At 41.7% G+C, this 21,173-nt stretch overlaps 1 protein-coding gene across 1 annotated transcript in view; it reads right to left on the reverse strand.

Moving 5' to 3' along the window:
- LOC117748529 (dynein heavy chain 9, axonemal-like) overlaps positions 1-21,173 on the reverse strand; it is a 143,871-nt gene that overhangs the window by 43,973 nt on the left and 78,725 nt on the right. Inside the window, 15 exon segments of the mRNA XM_034558362.1 lie at positions 2,953-3,157; positions 4,246-4,368; positions 4,452-4,687; positions 5,332-5,520; positions 5,987-6,106; positions 7,070-7,264; positions 7,365-7,595; positions 8,115-8,294; positions 8,623-8,703; positions 15,412-15,645; positions 15,863-16,024; positions 17,714-17,856; positions 19,113-19,236; positions 19,532-19,694; positions 20,816-21,009. Of these exon segments, the coding sequence (XP_034414253.1) occupies positions 2,953-3,157; positions 4,246-4,368; positions 4,452-4,687; positions 5,332-5,520; positions 5,987-6,106; positions 7,070-7,264; positions 7,365-7,595; positions 8,115-8,294; positions 8,623-8,703; positions 15,412-15,645; positions 15,863-16,024; positions 17,714-17,856; positions 19,113-19,236; positions 19,532-19,694; positions 20,816-21,009 (2,580 nt within the window).

Raw genomic sequence — 21,173 nt, forward strand, 5'->3', positions numbered from 1 at the left:
GAAAAGCCCAGATTGTCGTTGAGACGAGCGCGAGGCATCATTAGACGCTGGAGCTTTGATCCAAGTGAATTTTCAAGTAATTAAGAACATTTACATTCACACCGTACTGTGGATCTCCTAACTATCAGCTGCTCATTACTGCTCGACAGTCTGCTGTACTGTACACAGTGTGCCTTAAACTGACTAAGCAGTGATAGCTTACAGCTACAGCTGGTGACAGGTCATCAACAGATTGAAACAACAGCTCCTCCTTCTCACAGTCGAGGGTCCTAACAACAAAGATTAAAAAGGAAAATGAAACTCAAAGAGTCTCCTTTCTGCCTCTCCTTTGAGTGTGGAGAGGTGGACGTGTGAAAATAAATGAACGACACAAAAAGAAGATGAAACTCCTTTGAGTACAGCATGAAGACACAATTACACATTCCTGGAGCTTGATAATGAACAGAAGAGTGCAGCAGGGTGACTGTGACATAATGGTGAATTGTTTTGTGTTTCAAAAGCTCAGACTCTATGTCTTGATATTGTCAATCATTATCTAAGATGTTGCTACTTCAAACTAAGCAGGTCATGAACACTTTTGGATTTTCTCTTGTTGGGTGTGCCTTGCACAGATAGTAATGAGTGTGTAACAACTGGATGAGTGCTCGACCAAATGAATGCATAGAAGTGATGGCCATCATGACTGATCTGAAATAATGACATGTGTGCAGCAAAGTGTTTCTATATTAGTTAATAAATGGCATCATAGCAAAGACAGTTAGTCATTTATTTGGATTTGCAGCGCCCCCTATAGGTTGATTTGAATGACACTTCAGGGTATGTTTCAGGTATTCTTGTGGACATATACTGCAAGTGTTTTGATGATTAGCCCAATTATTTGTGTTTATTTATGTGTTGAGCTACTCCCTTTTGAAGTTCATTGGTCAATATCTAGAAAAATAAAGATATCAACAAGCATTATATGATAATGTGGGGGTCCAAAATGATCCACAGAAAATGTGTTACAAATGGAGATGTGTTTCTCCAAAAATTCAAAACGGCCTAACGTTTAGTCAGAAAGACCTTGGTGGTTTTTTTGTAGAGCACATGTAGCTGGACATCTGTGGTGTAAGTCAATCAGTCATAGGGTGTGAGGGATGTGGCCTTTCCACAATGTGTTACACCCAGACCTTCTGGGTAGCTCTGTGTTCACTGTCTGCTCTGTTGTCTTGTCTGTCACTCACCTTGTCTCTCGTTCCAGACTCCTCCCTCCTCGTGTGCCGCCCTCCTGTGTGATTGCAAGTCCCGCCCTCATTGTTTCCACCTGTGTCTTGTTCCCCTGTGTATTTAGTCTGTCAACTCCCTGTCCTGTGTCGGTTTGTCTTTTGATGTCGTTACAAGTAAAGCTTGCCTTTTTGAAACTACCTTGCCTCGTCTTGTGTCTGCTTATTGGGTCCTGCCTCCGTGGTACCAGTTCCTGATACAATGGACTTTTGAGTATCAATTACAGGGCCACCATGTGGCCCATTGGAGTCATATTTCTTGGGAAGCACTTGTACATCATTTCCAGTTATTGGGCGAAGTTTCATTGTTTTAGCTCACAGGAATTTGAAGCGCAGCAGCAGATAATAAATTCAGGGTTTGAACCCTAATTAAAGCATCTAGAAGCCAAACAGTAGAGGGGGTAATGTATTGTGTTTTCAGGTTGTTTGCCCCACAATAGGCCACATACATTCATTGTTTCATGTCATATATAAATACATGAGTGAAAAACTAATGCAGATATTCCCAAGCAGGGCACAAAGGCTCCATGAATGCTCTGATGAGTATTAAAAGGATGTGCCATGAGTCACCAGATCTCAACCCAGACCCAGACCTAGAACAAGATGGAACACCAACTGAGGGAATATCTCTTTGGAGGAAAGCTTGTTGATCCCTCCAGTACATTTGAGACAATAATCAAAAAGAAAGTTATGTTTACTATCTAGCGGTTTTCTTCTACCTTCATCTTGGCTTGGTACTGCCACCAGCAGATGGAGCAGGCCAACCTCATGGGAATTGGCTCAATGGCGCTATCATTTTGAAGGAACAACTCACACTATTACACATCATGGATAACTATTTCAAGGAATTCAAATACCTCCATGTTCCATATCCACATGCCACATGAACACACACAAACTCGGAAGTCACTAATAAGGCCAGACTGTTATTCCACCATGCCACTCATTATAAAAGATAAGGACAGGGAGTGGGGGGGCAGAGTAGTTCCGCCGCTAATTCGTTAGCGGTGTAGAACAGACAGCCGGTACATACATATACACACTAGAGGCCAACACTGTCATGTAACACATCACACCTCTTTTGCTGCAGGAATGCCGCCATCTGAAATCACACACTGCATAGTTTGGTTCCGCGCAGGAAAGCAAAAGGCTGATGTTCTTTGCAACAGTGAAAAGGGCTCGACACACATGCTCCCACAGCCTTGCAGTGTTCCAATCTCCCGAAGAGAGGGACCCAAAGCGCCATAATTATGACACACCCACTTAGTTTGCCATTAATCAAAGGCACCAGCTGATTGTTTTGGAATCAAAGAGCCTGGACCTGCAGCCTCTTGTGATCTTTTAGACGGACGATGTTTTCTTCAGACATGTGGTGTTAAAGATGGGTAATGAGAGAGCTACGGTTGCTGGAGGCCCCAGACTCCTCTCACTGTTTCTTTTAATTACACCTGCACAGAGGAGATGTTAGGAGTGGAACTCAAAAGAATGCAGCGTGGAATGGTTGTTGGTTCTCTGATAGCGCCTTAAGAGTGTGACAGATACTGCTTTCATGTCTGCTCAGGTTCTCTTTTATATTCCTGCAGATATCCATCAGATAATAAGGGATTGTGTTGAAAATGCCTCTTTGTTGTTAAACATCTGTATCAGGTAGTGTATCTCTCTGCCTCCACTGAGATTCTGACTTCTTCACCTTTAGCTGTTCCAGGTCAGGTCTCTCCATGCTGACCACCGCGGCCAGCAGCTGGTCCTCCAGACCGTCTCTGGTCACTGTGAAATTGATCAAGGTGCACTGGGCCTGCAGCTCCGGCTGGTAATGAGGGCTGGCAAGCTTGGTGTGTAGGATGAGACGGAAACTGGGGTTGTACTCGCACTCCTTGTCCCCGATCTTTATGTACCTGGTAAATGAGAGCCAGAAAGCTTCTGATCATTGAGAGCCATTACATGGAGGAAGGGATTCTGAGATAGAAATATGTTATCAAAGATCAGGGGATTCATCAATAACTCCAATGTTTTAGACTGCAAGTTCTTTTTCCTGTATTAAGAATGTCAAAAGATTGTGTCAGCCCCTGTGGAGAGAACTATTGTCCTTAAGAAAACCTCTCCTGGTCCTGGTTCTAGGTCTCCCATGAAGATCCCTCCCACTAGAAACGAAGGTCCCTGCGTGGAGTCAATCGTTTTGTCAGATTCTGGAGTGAATTGGACCTAATGACAGACACTAGAATAACCATACAGAAAGAGCAGTATTCTGGCTGATGTTGTCGTTTACTTCTGTCGCTCATGGAGAGGAATCAGTGTTGAATTTAGAGTATTTCACAACTACAAGTAGTAACTTTAAAAACAGCGGGCTGCTGTTATGTTCAGGAAAGGAGGAAATGGTGCATTTGTTGGGCTGCTCTAGTGAGTATGTACGGCAGCGGGAAGGGGCCTTCTTCTTTCATTTGGTTGCTCTTGTTAAAGTACTCCAATGCAGTAGTGACTGTTATTATTTCATACTTCCTCTCTTTTTCATAGTAATTGCTTGAAAGAGAATGGGTGTTTCCACTGTATGTAAAGCTTGCAGTAGTATTGATCTGGTAGGTGTGTACGGATCGTAAAGAGGCTGTTGGTCCAGAACAGATGTTGGCGGTGTTAAAACTAGAGTATGACAGTATTGCTTTATCCCAGGTTGATACTTGTTTGCTAAAGAATGGGCCAATAGAAAACACATATAATGTGTCAACTAGGCAGGGGCTGCTTTATTATAAAGAAGGATATGATACACTTTGAATCCAGTGTGGTGAGGGTTTATGTAGACATGCATTAGCTGCTGTGCTCTAAAAACTCTGCAAAACTCCGTTCCACACAAGCTCCAGGTGAGAGTCTTTTGTGAACTACTGTTTCCTTAAATCTACATGTCCATGAACACACCTTGAGGTGAGATTCTCTTGAGGGCAGGTAAGGTTTAACACTCACAACGTTTTTAAAAGGTGGAAGTCTTCCTTACCTGCCCTTCTTAATGGTTTCTCTGCCCAGCAGAGGACCAAGAACAGGATCCACTGTTTCCTCCAAGTTCTCTATCAGAACCACATCACCTGCTGCTAGTGCTTTCTCTACGGCATCCAGGTACCTGAGGACAAGACAGCAGAATTGCTCTGTCAGCATCTTAATCCAAAAATGACCATGAGCACTTCTCACCGTAAAGCCGCTTACCCTCTCTGTCCCATGCGGATGACACGTAGGTTTTCGCCGTATTTGGCTTTGATCCACTTGATGCCTTGCAGCTGGGGGTCCACCATGAGGGGCCAGCGCTGGCAGGAAGTGAGAATTGTGGCGTTCTCAGTGGACATCCTGTCAGCGGGAAGCCCTTCGTTCTGCCATGCCGCGATGTCAGCGTCGTCTGTCAGCATGGTCAGAGGGTCTAGGTCAGGGGTCACTGGGATGGGAACCTTACAAATGATAGTGACGAGTACAAATTCAGTTTGCATCATTAAATACTACTGGATTAATATATAGGCATACAAGTTCCTAATTAACTTTTTTCTGTTACAGATACAAGAGGTATTATGGACACATGCAATTAAGATGATAATTGTACATGTGGGTTTGGGTTTATTGTTTAGCATCTGATTTCCATCAGCACCGAATAATTGCAGGGGTAAACATAAGCAGCTCATGTTGACTAATCACAGTCCCTTCCCATTGAGTAGCTCAGACAGGTCGTAAAGCTGCATAACAAAATGTAGTGTGCATAACTACTTCATGGGGATGTAAGCTCATAGATGTATGAAGAGAGCTGGACACAGAGCTGCAGCCCCAACAGTATTTTCACCATAGATCCCCATTATAAAGAGATGCCTGGAAAACTGTTGACAGGACACCTCAAGCTGCAAACAAGGTCAATTATTAGTCATTGTAATAATATTTTTGAAATACAAATACACTTGAATGTTGTCTTCCCACTCAGTGATCCCTACAAGCATCCCGAGCTGACAGATAGTTCTTGAGAGCTCCATGTGGTCTCTCCATAGCTGCTGGAGTCCTGACATGTAGTTACATTATCACCCCTCAATGCACCAGTTAGACCACCCACCTCCAGCTGGCTGAGATAGGGCCTCCAGGTGTTGTCCATGAGCTGGATCCGGTAGCGTTTGGTGAAGTAGCCCAGGTAGGAGATGAAGGCGGTGATGAGGAGGACGTCCCCACACAGAGTCCTCTCCTGTTTCTTGAAGTTTTCTACAGCCTCCGCCCAGCGAACGTTCTCTGATGCGAGACCCCCCACCTGAACCACCGGAACAGGCCAAGAGCACATTTATATTCCTCCCCTGCATTACTGTAACATATTCTCCACAGGCATCTTGAAAAATCGGATCTAAATTCATCTACAGCTGCCGTCAGCCTAATGAACATCAGGGAATCTCCTGAACAACAACATATTGCCACCATTAAGTCCTTTTGATTAGTTTTTTATATTGCTTATCACCTCTCTGCTCGTGTATCAACTTATATCTCACAGAGACACTGTACTCTTCAGCAAGTTGTGACTGACGAGCAGAGCACAACCTCTCATGTTTTTGTTGCTCCTGTCAGGCCTTTCGAAATCTTCTCCTGCATAATTTACATTATCATACTAAGAGTGTCTACACTCCTCGGTCAGCAGCACATTTACACACTGGCAGCTGATGGTGGGATTTATATATACTGTGTGTGTGTGTGTGTGTGTGTGACCCCGCTATTGCCCTCCTCACCAGGCGGTTGGCCAGGCCAATGGTGCGCGCCGTTGACTCTGCTTCCTGTTGGCACTTCAGCTTGTCTGCAGTGGCTTTCTCAAACTTGGCTGTCAGCTTGGCCAGGTTCTCATTAAGGTGCTGATAGGCCACAAACACACAGACAGAGACACACAGATTGGCCCTTGTTAAAATACATCGTGGTCCTAAAGAAACATCAAAGAACAGTGGAAGCTAAAGTCTCTTCATGAAAGAAACTTGGAAGTGTGTGAGCACTTGGGTAAAAGTTATCATTCCCTTTGCTATGGATTTATTTGGCATATGGAAGCAATTAGCACAAGGACAAACAGGATTAATCGGTAGAGAGACACACAGGTCCAGTAGATTAGTCTGAGCATTGCTAATTCCCTTGGCTCCGAACCCACTTTCCACTCAAGCGATCTGACTGAGGGCTGAAAAATGACAGCGAGAAGTCGTGCTGGATCTTATTACGAGTCGTCACTCGGCAGGGTTTGATGTAAGCAGCCGCCGCAGCGTCCGAGCACCGCGCTCTGCTGGGGCCGATGGGCTGAATGGCAAACGGCGCGGAGAAACAATTATTTACAGCTGTTTTAATCAATAGGGTTTTAGGTTGATGGATTTGGTTTTAGATTAATGAACAGTAAAAGCCTTTAATAGCACTCACACCAGCTTTGTATTGATGAAAAGCTGGTGGTATATCACTTCTGGCAGAGCTCATGTGTCAACTGTCACTCAAGCCTTGATAAAATAATTCATATCCTGAATCTTTGCTCCTTCGAATAGTCTCTGGTTGTTTTTATTCTATTTCTGTGGCATTACGTTCTTATTGTATTGCATATCTTCTGGGTTTGATGGAGCTGTTGATGTCTGTGCTGAGATGTCTGGTTTTCACAAGTTATTGCTCATCCCACAATCTGTTTAAAAACACACCTTTGTGTTTCTGTCAGTGACTTAAAGTCCTTTCTTTCACATTATATCCTCAGGATTTTAGATATTGAAATGGCCTCCTTTTGAAACAGATATTTGGCATGTAGCAAATCCACTTTTCATTTCCTGTATCCTCATTCCAATGTGATGGCTTACATTGATCTTGTTCTTGATGGAGGCGAGCTTCTCCTGTGCGGCAGCCAGCTCTGCGTTGGCCTTGCTCAGAGCCTGCCGCTTGGGCTCCACCTCGCAGTAAACCTGGTAGAACTTGACAATGTTTAAAACCCAGGAGCACAGGCCGGCTGCAGCGTTCGACTTGGAGGCCACCAGATCTGGATGGAACTCTGGATCCTGAGATCGACAATAGCAACGATAATGAACATCATCGTTTGTTTTTTACCACAACTGGAAAGAATTAAAGCACTTTTAGCAGACCAGTTGAGATGCTCACCTGCAGGTAAGGCTGAATAGCTTTGAGGCAAGCTTCTGGGACCTTCTCCTTGTTGAAGTTTATCAGAGAGTCCAGGAAGGAGTCAACTTTGGCCATCATCACTTTTGCGGCCTTCCAGCTGCGATCTTTTGGGACTTTGCCGCCAGGCGCTGACAGGACCATGACTGCGGCTGTGACGTTGGTCACCGCCGCCACCGGAGAGCCGAACGACTTCAACTCTGTCAGGTTGTTCTGAGTTGGTAGGCCAGATAGAGGGAAACATGGATGAGAAATGAAAGAACTAGGATTTAATTGAACAACTGCATATATCTGGTGTCTGCTGGGGAAAAGAGAGAGAAAAGGGATAGGATTAGACTAAAGAAAGAAGAACCTGTGCTGACTTTGGGAAGACAGCAGAGAATTCTAATTAGGGCATCTTTAGAGCGCTCTGAGCAGTGATTGAACTGTCTGTTCTGCTTGCTTGAACAGGGAGCACCTTTAAACACAGAGGGTGTTTTTCATAAACCTACACGGAATGTGAGGATGAAGTCAAATGCCTGCAGAACATAAAGAAGACATTATTTCAGCAAAGATCCAGCTAGAGCCTGTGATTCAATAATCTTCTCTACAGTTCAAGGCCTGTGTGGACATAACTGATTCCTGAAGCTGGAAAAACGAACACAACCCCTCTTTAAAAGGAAGAAAACAAGGAGAGAAGGGTGTAATGGAGCAAATCAATAAGACATGACGGAGGATATGAGAGTAACTGACCTTGTTGAGAGTGTTAAGGGCATCCTGAGCAGCAAGGAGAGCTGGTTCAGCCTTGGCCAAGTCCTCCTCACAGTCTCTCTGTTTGCCGCTAACCACTACAGCAATGGCCGCCACCTTTTGCTCTTCCTCATCAGCGACTGCCTTCTCCTTGGACACCTTCTCAGTTTCGATCCCAACCACCTGGGGGAAGCACACAGGAGTTATTGCTGGGCTAATGGTGGTGTCATTTTCACAGCACGGATACAATGCAGGAAATAACAAACAAGTTGTCCAGTTTTATCTTGAAGAAGAGAAAAAAAAGTGGCATTACATGTGACTTATTATGCAAATTGTAATACTTTGCAGTGGGCACCTTGCTGACAAACTTCAAGCGGAAGCAACACAAGTTCCACATGCAGAAAACACAAAGAAACCTCAACAGATGAGATACCACGTACGTGAGAAAATACCAACACTCAACAATGCTATTCTTTTTTACATGGGTCTAATAAATAACACAAGTTCTTGCCTGGATCAGCTTGTCCGCATCCTCATTCTTCTGCTTGAGTTCCACTTCCTGAGCAGCCAGCTTGGCCTTGAGGTCATCCACCTACCAGAGGAGGAGACAGGGAGACCAAGAGGTCAGGAAGATGTGACTGGATGATACTTCAGCCAAGGCTGAATCCTGTTCACTAGACCAGAATAAAATAGTCTCTCTCTCTCTATGTATGTATGTATGTATGTATGTATGTATGTATGTATGTATGTATGTATGTATGTATGTATGTATATATATACATACATATATATTTCACCGTTGTATGTAGGGCTCGTCAATAAACCCTCATTTCAAACTGAAAGGTAACCTGGAAAACATTACATTTAAGTACAAGCACTTAATAGATTTAGCAAACTTCCCAAGATGTTCCTTTGTGTTTGTGCGTGTGCAGCTGCTTCCCATCAGAGGAAGAAAAGAGCACATCCACTGATATGAGCTGAGTAGTTGATAGAGCACAGGCTGCTGACAATAATCTATTTTTGTCTCATTAAATGATATAAGCAGCGATCAGTGTGTATGGGCACTAATGAATCTATCGCTATCATCTAATTGAATCTCTCAAGCGGGTTTGAATGGCCTATCATTTGTTTTGTTGTTTGTATCCTCATTGGATCTTATTAGTAATACAATCGCTGATTGAGCCAATGGCAATTTAATTGAAACCTAAACATCTCCTCAATTCTTCAAAGCATAAAGAGGACTCTGCTGTAGGAAAGTGGAACGAATAAGCTTCACAAAGGGCCTAAACCTTTGAGGATACAATTCTGTGCCCCGCAGGATTGTGCCATGAACCATGCATTTGACCTTTCATCCATTACTATAATAAAACCCTAGTCTGCCCAAGTAGATAAAGGGCCAGAAAGAAAGAATGGCATGCATATCTGGAAAGAAAATGAAAGCTTTGGGATCAAGAGCTGCTTTCAGCACACACGCAAATACACACATAAATGCACAGACCAAGGTTGGTCGTAAAGAGAAATTAAAGCTGTTACAAACTCCTCATGACGCCCCCCGACAAATGGGCTCTGCATTACTGCCGACTCCATCGGAATGTTGCACCGGGGAAATAAAAACTGTTTTTCATGCTTGTCTTTCAGCTAAAAAACAAACAGGAAATCAGCTTGAATCGGGTTGCGACCATTCTGTGCAAAAGATTGTGTCGAACATTAGATGAGCACCAAGTGAGCCGTCATCATGATGAATAGGCAGAGGGAAGACAGAAGGACAAACTAATTGGCGGGAGACAATATTCAATACATCTGAGCGGCTTCTGTGTTTATCCACTGCAGATAGAAAACACATATTTCTGCTCCTGACTGCATGAAGAACCCTCTCTCACTATCTGTACATTAGACCCATTGTAAGATTGTATAGCAAAGCAAGAGGCTATCGCTGCTCATCCACGCATGTGATGTCTGTTAGTACAAAAGAGACAAAGATTATTGAATTTTTCTTTAGCCCAATGCTGTCAGGGTCATCCACTGACTCTATTTAAACAGCACTCTACTTACTAACTGCTACTACTATTATTACTACTTAGACTTAGACTAGTATTACCAGCACTCCTTCTTTTACTAATATTATCACAAGACTGGAAAGGACACAGCCTCCACAAAATTAAAGCGGACAACAAACATGGAACTAATGTGTCCTCTGGGGAGCAGATGACTCATACACAACATCTCCTACAACCCCCGCCCCACCACACACACACACACACACACACACACACAAACACGCACGCACTCTTTTTGTTTGTCATGACCACAGCAGCCACTGGTGAGCCACAGATCCTCTTGCCCAGAATGTTAAATAACAGTACTTATATCAGTGTGGACGCACTAACAAATGCAGGGAGCATTAATGGTGGCTGGCTGCTGTAAACAACATGCTCTCTAATTAGAAGGCTTCTCTATTACCATACATATATATATATATATATATATATATATATATATATATATATATATATATATATATATATATATATATATATATATATATATATACTGTGTGTGTGTGTGTGTGTGAGGCCACTCTGTGGCTTTCAAAACATTGATGTCACTTATGTGGAAGGAGTGTTAATGATGTGTGTGATCTTGTGCGGGTGGGTGTATGTGGGCATGTTTATGCAGAGCAATGGAGATGCACCGTGTGTAGGGGTGAAATTATGTATGTGTGTGATTTTACTTTCAGTTGCACTGTGTACTAGAGCCACTATAATTATGGCTGCTTCACACACAAACCCTGTTTTGCATTATTCATTTATCTCTTTTCTGCAAAGGCGTGGAGATGGTAAACATTTGGACAAATGGATCTAGGTGTAGATATTAAAAAATGGAAACAGGAAATGCTTCATATAAACATTGCACATGACAACATAAAGAAAAGGACAAATAGTTGAGGTATTGTTCCACTCTCCGTCTAGCTTAGTGAGGTGAGTGAATAAAAGATACAGAGGGACAGATTTCCAGTTAGTTATATTTACTGCGTTATATGTCCTCAAGTACTTTTTTAAAGTAAATTGAACTTGTCAGTGTAGTTTTAATGCAAGATACTTCTTACTCTTACTTGAGTCATTGTTTTTACATCGCACTACTCGTGAGGAGGCCGGAGGTCAGCCTCCGAACATGATCAGAGGCGTTTATACTTTGCTCCGAAACGCCAGAGGGTGTCCTAAAAAATGAACTGCGAGGAATCAAAAAGACAAGGAGTGTAACTCATAGATATGCTCATAGACTGTAGGTGTAAGTGGCAAAAAGCCATAAACCATTCAGAGGGGGGATTATAATTATTAAACTCATATTCATGAAATACTTTATGTCCTATGTACAAGCCTTGTAAAGAAAGAAGTCAAGTACTAAAAGGAACAAAGGTTACATTTCCTGAAAACAATTTGATTTGCCTTCAAAATATTGACTCAAAAGTAGATTATGAAGACCTCCTGTTTCTCAATCTAGAAGTGAATTGCCATTCTTTGTGTGATCCCGGGACAAGTAAAGAGAGCTTTTATCCCCGAGCTCTTTGTGACAGTCACGTGATCACAGCTTCACAAGGGTGAGTATAAAGTAGACTGGGACTCTGGGAAAGCTTCCATGTAGCATGACTACATACTACTGCTACTACTACTACTACTACTACTGTTACTACTACTGTTACCACTATTACTGATACTACTACTACTACTGTTACCACTATTACTGATACTACTACTACTACTGTTACCACTATTACTGATACTACTACTACTACTACTGTTACCACTATTACTGATACTACTACTACTACTGTTACCACTATTACTGATACTACTACTACTACTGTTACCACTATTACTGATACTACTACTACTACTACTGTTACCACAACTACTGATACTACTACTACTACTCCTACTACTGTTACCACTATTACTGATACTACTACTACTACTGCTACTACTACTACTACTACTACTGTTACTACTACTGTTACCACTATTACTGATACTACTACTACTACTACTGTTACTACTACTGTTACCACTATTACTGATACTACTACTACTGTTACCACTATTACTGATACTACTACTACTACTGTTACCACTATTACTGATACTACTACTACTACTACTGTTACCACTATTACTGATACTACTACTACTACTACTGTTAACACTATTACTGATACTACTACTACTACTGTTACTACTACTGTTACCACTATTACTGATACTACTACTACTACTACTAATACTACTGTTACCACTATTACTGATACTACTACTACTGTTACCACTATTACTGATACTACTACTACTACTACTAATACTACTGTTACCACTATTACTGATACTACTACTACTACTACTGTTACCACTATTACTGATACTACTTCTACTGTTACCACTATTACTGATACTACTACTACTACTACTAATACTACTGTTACCACTACTACTAATACTACTGTTACCACTATTACTGATACTACTACTACTACTGTTACCACTATTACTGATACTACTACTACTACTGTTACCACTATTACTGATACTACTACTACTACTACTGTTAACACTATTACTGATACTACTACTACTACTACTACTGTTACCACTATTACTGATACTACTACTACTACTGTTACCACTATTACTGATACTACTACTACTACTACTGTTACTACTACTGTTACCACTATTACTGATACTACTACTACTACTGTTACCACTATTACTGATACTACTACTACTACTGTTACCACTATTACTGATACTACTACTACTACTGTTACCACTATTACTGATACTACTACTACTACTGTTACTACTACTGTTACCACTATTACTGATACTACTACTACTACTGTTACCACTATTACTGATACTACTACTACTACTGTTACCACTATTACTGATACTATTACTACTGTTACCACCATTACTGATACTACTACTACTACTGTTACCACTATTACTGATACTACTACTACTACTACTGTTAACACTATTACTGATACTACTACTACTACTACTGTTACCACAACTACTGATACTACTACTACTACTCCTACTACTGTTACCACTATTACTGATACTACTACTACTACTGTTAACACTATTACTGATACTACTACTACTACTGTTAACACTATTACTGATACTACTACTACTGTTACCACTATTACTGATACTACTACTACTACTGTTAACACTATTACTGATACTACTACTACTGTTACCACTATTACTGATACTACTACTACTGTTACCACTATTACTGATACTACTACTACTACTGTTACCACTATTACTGATACTACTACTACTACTACTGTTAACACTATTACTGCTACTACTACTACTACTCCCACTACTGTTACCACAACTACTGATACTACTACTACTACTACTGTTACCACTATTACTGATACTACTACTACTACTGTTACCACTATTACTGATACTACTACTACTACTGTTAACACTATTACTGATACTACTACTACTACTACTGTTACTACTACTGTTACCACTATTACTGATACTACTACTACTACTACTGTTACCACAACTACTGATACTACTACTACTACTCCTACTACTGTTACCACTATTACTGATACTACTACTACTACTGTTAACACTATTACTGATACTACTACTACTGTTACCACTATTACTGATACTACTACTACTACTACTGTTAACACTATTACTGCTACTACTACTACTACTCCCACTACTGTTACCACAACTACTGATACTACTACTACTACTACTACTACTACTACTACTGTTACCACTATTACTGATACTACTACTACTACTACTGTTAACACTATTACTGATACTACTACTACTGTTACCACAACTACTGATACTACTACTACTACTCCTACTACTGTTACCACTATTACTGATACTACTACTACTGTTACCACTATTACTGATACTACTACTACTACTGTTACCACTATTACTGATACTACTACTACTACTGTTACCACTATTACTGATACTACTACTACTACTACAACTGTTACCACTATTACATATACTACCACTACTACTACTGTTACCACTATTACTGATATGGAATTTGTCTAACTGCGGATCATTTTATATCTTAACAAAAATAAATAAATGATGCATTGTGTATTGAGTATAACTGTTAGGAAGCTGATTTCAAAATAAAATACTTCCACCAGATCAATTTGTTTGTGCATACACATCTTTATACCTGAGGTTATCACCTTAAATGAAGCCACTTGTAAAAGAACACATATTTTGGAAGTTTTGGGGTTAGTTTTAAGGTTATTATACAATCCATTTAGAGCTCTGTTTTTTAAGTTAGAAAAGAGATATGGCGTCACATTTCCCTGACAACGCAACAACTCACAATCTGATCATAAGGGCCAATCAGCAACAGGTAGAGTTAGTTGTGATGGACTGGTGTTAAAAAAAAATTCTGAGCATTTATACTTATTAGAAGTTTTTTATCTGGTATTCAGAGTTGTATATATCATCAAACAACTATCTGCACTGTGAAGATATAGTGTCGTGAAGTCTGCCTCTGTGTGTCGTAATCACAGCTTCTCTGTTCTTTGCTCCTGCAGCCAGGCCGTGACGGGCCGACGTCTTCGTCACTCAAGCGTAATGCCCGCCCTCTAGTTCCCCCTCAGGTAAATGCTGCTCCATCAGCAATGCAGTGGTTTGCACTGTTAGCACCATCAGCTGCGAGCCGCCGGCTGAGCAGTCTGCGTGTTGAGGGCTGTGCGGAGGCAATAGCTATATGGAATATGTATTGAGCGCCTTTTAAACTGAAATAAGTAACTACTAAATGGACCTTGTGGTGACATTATTCAGTCAGCTGCTGTGTCCAAAAATCAACTTTTAATCTAAGATAAACCAGAAGGAAAACGTATGTTTGAATTTTCATGTCTCCAATTCCCTTTGCTGGGGATAATCATGTGATACGAACAGAAGCTCCTGAGTCGCTACAAAATGGACTGCATGGTGAGATTAGTTTGTCAACTGCGATACTTTTAAGATCAGCTGTTCAACTGTGAAAGTCATGGGAATTATGGGATCTAAATATGGAAAGAAAAACATTATAAAAAGATTTGCGGACAAAAATAGATATTACCTGACCCATCATGGCTTCCAACACTCTGGATGGTGTGTAACATTATGCTTTGAGCATTGAGAGTAAAATAGGGAACATTTTGTAAGAAACCTGGGGCAAGTTTTAAGTGGCAGCCTGTGGACTGTACCTGAGCGGAGGTGCTGTTCAGCTTCTGCAGGCCGTTCTCCAGCCGCTCCATCTTGGTGGTGAGGTCTTTGCTCTTCTGACCCAGCAGGCTACGATACAGCTTGATCTGCTCCAGGAAGGACTTGGGCGTAGTGTAATTGTAGCGCCACTCATTGGCCAGATACTCCCCTGACCTCTGATTGACACTCGTGTGGACGTATGCCATGAACTTACTGACCGACTCCTTCACTTGGAGCTGTCAGAGTTACAAATGATACAACTGGTTAATTCACAACTAAAGAAGCTGTGCAGAATTGTCTGGAAAGCAATATTTTCCTAAATTTCATTTTCAGGGCCTCTGGTCTGCTTTTGAACACAGTGCCTGCCATTTGAAATGATATTTTTGGAGCGTGAACATCATTTTTGTGGGTTACTTCATTCCTGTGAGTATATTAAGTATGAGCTGTTCTCACATCGATATTCTCCACGTCCTGGAGGAACTTGAAGCTGACCGACTCCAGCGCCTCCTGTGGCCACTCGTGGAACCAGTCGATGGCTGTACAGTTCACCACTGCAGGGAACTTCCTGCTGCGAACCCTCAGTTTACTACCCACTGGAGAGAAACACAGAGCCACCTGCAACACAAGCACACACAAACACACTCACCAAGGTCAAACAGAGGTGAAACAGCAGCCACACCACACCCCTTTTCTTTTTCTGTGAGGACAACTGGAGTCACCGCCAGACTGAGAAAAGAAAGGCAGGGGAATCCTGCTCTGATTAGCACTTCTTTGTGGTCAAGTGAACTGGAGAACTGTGAATAATTATTTGCAGCTACAGCAAATAAAGCCTCCAGCAAGCATGTGAATTAAAAGAGTGTGTTGAGCTGTGGGCTGAACAGCTGGCTTGTTGAGAAGCGCAGCCAGATGCTCAAAACCATTAGAAACAAACATGAAGAAGGCACACCCAAAGACACTTCTGATGATGATCAAGTCTGGAGAAGGAAGTGGCGGCATACTTATCTTATATTTCCTCTGATGATGGCTTTACACACTCAGACTTCAACGAGCTGCTTTCACTTCACAGAAGTGCCATTACAGCAACACATCTCACCCAGCTTGTCTGTGACCCTTTATATAAAGCCATGTGCCGTCTTGTCATAGGTTCTTTACACCCAAATATGACTATCCATCAAGACTCCCCACAATATCGCTATTCCTGGCAGCACGTTTGATAATTATCCATTATTTTATGAATATTTGAAAAAAATGCACATTTATTTGGCAATGAGCACATTTTAAACACAATACCAACTGAGGTCATTAAGGTCTTAAAACCTGATTTTTTTTACACAAACAGATATGTGGCCCCTCTGCAAGAAAGGTACACAAGATAATGCAGAACCCATCTCTAGAATTATTCAACTTAAATAAGTTTCAGCTGCCTAGCTGGGAGCAATTTATTCAGTGATTGATTTTCATTTTTCATGTTGTGAATGGTTAACATAAGAAAAAGGTAAATAAGTATAATTTTGGGTGGTAGAATTTTTTGACATTTACGAATCATCTTGCAACCCTCTTTAGAGTCATCTAATACAGCCAGGTTGGGAACCACTGGTCCAAACCAATCTGCTCCCATGTCTGATTGTAATAATGATTTATATATCTGGCTCAGGATTTAAACTGGTGCTCATCATGCAGAGTTCGCTCTGAATCATATTACCAACATTACCCTTTCTATCCAGACAGCCAAACAGTTATCCACTCTTTACAACCCCGTGCCCATGGTATTGCCTTCCCAATTTATTCAATCTCCAACACAGGGAGGCTTGAGCTGGGAGCGAGGCGAGGATGGAGGATGTCTGTGGTGGTGGTGGACACTTTAATAATGACAGGATAAGCAACCCCCCAGAATCCCTGTCTCCCCGGGGATAACAAAGCGGCGACATGTTGGTGAAATTATCTGCAGCTAAACAGAGGTTTTTCTGCTCACGTCGTGATGTATAACAATGTCCACTGCCCCCAAAAGCATTCAAGTTCTTCTCAGAATGTCAGGGCAGAAAATCGTCTAGGGAAAGGCTTCATCATAAAGGCAGAGGTTTTCGAAGTACGAGGGGTTTTGTTATTCGGAATTAGAGTATAAGGTGGCATGCTATCACTATATTCGAGACGGTTGAGATCATATACAGACACAGTCCTGGAAGAGATTAATGGCAAACTTTTCCTGAGGAAAGCCTTTGAGAGCAACTTTTTCTGGATGATTAGTAGTGAAATGCAGAACACACAGAGCTTTTTGTCCTGTACTTCACTATCTGACTGGTTCACCTTGAGCTGTCTGCGAACCCGGTCAATGAAGAACTTCCAGCAGTTTTCCCTTGTATCAATCAATCCCGAGCCACGGACCTCTGACCTCACGCTGCCAATGATGTTCTCCATCTCGTCGTCCGGGAACAAGTCAGGAATCTCTCCTTGAATGAGTAAAACAAGTAAAAAAACAACCACAGGACCACTGGGAGGGGAAGACCAGAATATGGGAAGCAGTCATTGTGATTTATTTATGTTAAAGAGCTAAACTTGTGCAAGAACGCTGCAGAACTTCCTTATCTTGAGATCTGAACTGACACCGAGATCCTTTTATCAAATGTAGCTGTGTTAATAGAGGTGGTGGCAGCAGGAGTTCATACAGAGGGCGTATGCTAATGCAGAGAGCTGCTGCTTTAAGTCACAGCTTCACGGAGCAGAGCACGGACTGCTGACATAGGGACTACATCGAGTACAGATGTGCTCTTTTTGAAACCAGACACTTCCAGTCGCTTGACTTTTACCCTAACGCTCCTCTGGTTAGCTCAAGGCCTGTTCTGGTGTGGCATCAGGCGAAACGATAAACCCTGATCATCTCTGGACCAGTCCGATAACCAAACTGATTGATTCATCATTCAGTCTGAAGTTGTGTTCATGTTAGCTCATCTTTGTTCTTAAGGAGGAGTGACACCAACTTCATTTTTAGTCAACACAGACACGGCTAAGTTCCATGACAATCAAGGAAAGGATTTATGAGATGATATTTCTGTCAATCAAATCACAACAGCCTCTGGCACAGCGGAATGACCTCCCCATTTCTAATCTGGTCAATAATATTCTGTAAGGTTGGATGTCGGGTCAAACAGTCAATGAGCACAACAGCTGGACAAATTCTAGATACAAGCAGCAATTCTAGCATTACATGACCATCGCAGATAGTTTAGCTAGTTCTGCTGAACAAATGCAGGAAACAACAAACTGTCTAGTGGTGAAACACTTCCTGTTTTACTTTTATGATAGCTTTGACATGCTCCCATACTGTAAGTATGTATTTGTAAAAGGGAAGATTTAAAATGTTTTCCTTTTGTTCATTCCTTTATGTCTTCAAATGTGAAATTAGATGTGTTCTGGCATCTGTTGGTATATGCCATCCTTTCTAAATGATATACTACATTCCTTTTTGCATACTAACTGCCAAACTATTGCACTGCCAACATTAGCACTTTGCGAATGATTCTAAATTCCTATTTAATATTGCACTCTTCAAATGTTGAGTATAAATCCAGCAGTTCTTCGCGGTGATGTGCAGTAGTTGGTGAGTAATGCTGTACAAATGGCAGCACTGTGATTTGCTGGTGCGGTAAAGCAGAAACATTTCTGTCTTGCAAAACATGACACATAGCTTAGTGAAGCCTGCTGTTACCCGATGCCAACAGATCGTTGACCAGAACGAGGAACTTCTCGTCTGCCACTTGGGCGTCAGTCATTAGGAGGACCGTGCCAATATTCTTCACGCCAGCTTTCATGTAGAGGGACGCCAGGTCACTCTGGGTGACAAAGACAGAGAAAGACATGGAGGAAGAGAGGGACACACTTAATGAGATTGGGCCATGAGAGTGCTCAAGATTTGTTATTTTGCAGTGCCACGTGCCACTGTTGAGCGTACTGTGGGGATTACCAGTACTGTGTCTATATTTCACCCAGATACTCCTCCGTGTTAGAATTCAAACCTTACTTGGCTGTGAGAAACCTTTTAAAACGTATATATGTGACTAATTGAGTTGTTCAAATGGATGTTTTTTTGCGGTGTGATATTTCTTTGCGATGTAATCCTTGTCAAACCTTGAGGTCGGCTGTACTGTATCCTTTTCTTAAGGTGATCTGGAAAATCTCCAGATTGGCGATGAAGGCAGCCAGCCGGGTCAGACTCTGCTTTCCGCTGCCGCCCACTCCGACCAGCAGCGCGTTCCCCCGCGGAGACTCCAGGATTCGGTTTATACGGCAGCTACATGTGTAGGTGAGGGAAGTCGGGGGAGGGAAAGGTCAAAGGGAGGAATCAGTGGAAGGGTTAGATACCGTGAAAGGTAGGAGGCAAGCCAGATGAAGACAATCTCTGACTCATAGGACAAACAGCAACAGACAAACAAACGGGCAGATTCGGTATCCTCTGCTTCTGTACTGCCTGCCATCACCACCTCCACCTCTGTTTCAATCAGATGTACCAGCAAGGAATGGATAACAGCAGTGGGTTTCTGAGAATGTTTGGGCCTTCAGTGAAACAATTTGAATGGTCCTCTTGTGGCCATGTTTAAAATGAATTGACTGCATTGTCATTTGTGTTGCTTCATTTGAGTTTGCTGCGAAAAGCAATACAACACACTTCAACTAACATTTCAACAGCTGTCAGTATTTACATACCGACTGACATGAATGCACCATTTTAACTGTCAATTACCTTCAACTTTTACTGCTCAACTGACAATTCCACTACTTTAAGCATTTACACATTCAGAGAACATAAAAGTGTATGATAAATAAGTTTAGTCATCTTACTCATCAAATGATTATAATGTAAATTTGACTGATCTGGTTGGTGGAACATTCTAGAACTGACCTTTTAAAATACAACGTTAATAGTGTTATTTATTATGAATTGTGAATTTATGAATATTAAAACATAAAATAGTATCTGCTGTGGTAAGGTTTGTCTTTAGAATTTAAAGCAAACATGAACATAGCATAATTTTCAATTAAATTCAATTTATTTTGTATAGCCCAAAATACAAAAAGTTAAACCTACAACGCCCATGTTCATGATAAGTCACCTAGTGCAAGTGTGGCTCATAAATGTGTTTTAAACACAGTATCATGCTGTACTGCCAATCACTGTTCAAACCCATCAAACTTTATTTTAAATTATACTGGAGAGGAGACAGTTCATGCAGATACTAATATGTATTTGAGATAGTACAAAGAGAGAACTTTAGAGGTGGGATGATTGCTTCCAAAGTTAAAGGGAAGACCTGATTATTTTACATTTGATAGAAAGGTCCAACCATAAAAAAATATGAAATAGCTTAGTAGTCCATGATAAACAGTCCCCAGGGTTTCAAAACTTCCACTCACATGTGAGCCATGGCGTCCTCAAACAGGACCAGGTTTAGTGTGGCGTTGACCTCATTGTAGCTGTCTAGCACCTCCAGCAGGGTTTTATTGAGGCAGCTCCAGGACTCCGCAGCCATGTACCTGGCCTCCCCGAGCCCATGGGCAAAGTGGCAGTACAGGTTCATCTCCCTGGTCTCTAGAGTCTCCTCCATGTCCTTGAGGAGGGATGTGCACACACATTGCAGTGGTAAACCACCCACTACCCCTGTCAGCATACCATTAATGATAAGCTTAAACAGTCTGGACAGTTGACGCCGCGGAGTGCAGAGGGTGAACTAGTTCATTTACACCCTGGCAACTGTTGGGCCCCCAATATTTC

The sequence above is a fragment of the Cyclopterus lumpus genome, chromosome 19 (genome assembly GCF_009769545.1).
Source record: "Cyclopterus lumpus isolate fCycLum1 chromosome 19, fCycLum1.pri, whole genome shotgun sequence".
In the NCBI taxonomy this organism is placed as follows: domain Eukaryota; kingdom Metazoa; phylum Chordata; class Actinopteri; order Perciformes; family Cyclopteridae; genus Cyclopterus; species Cyclopterus lumpus.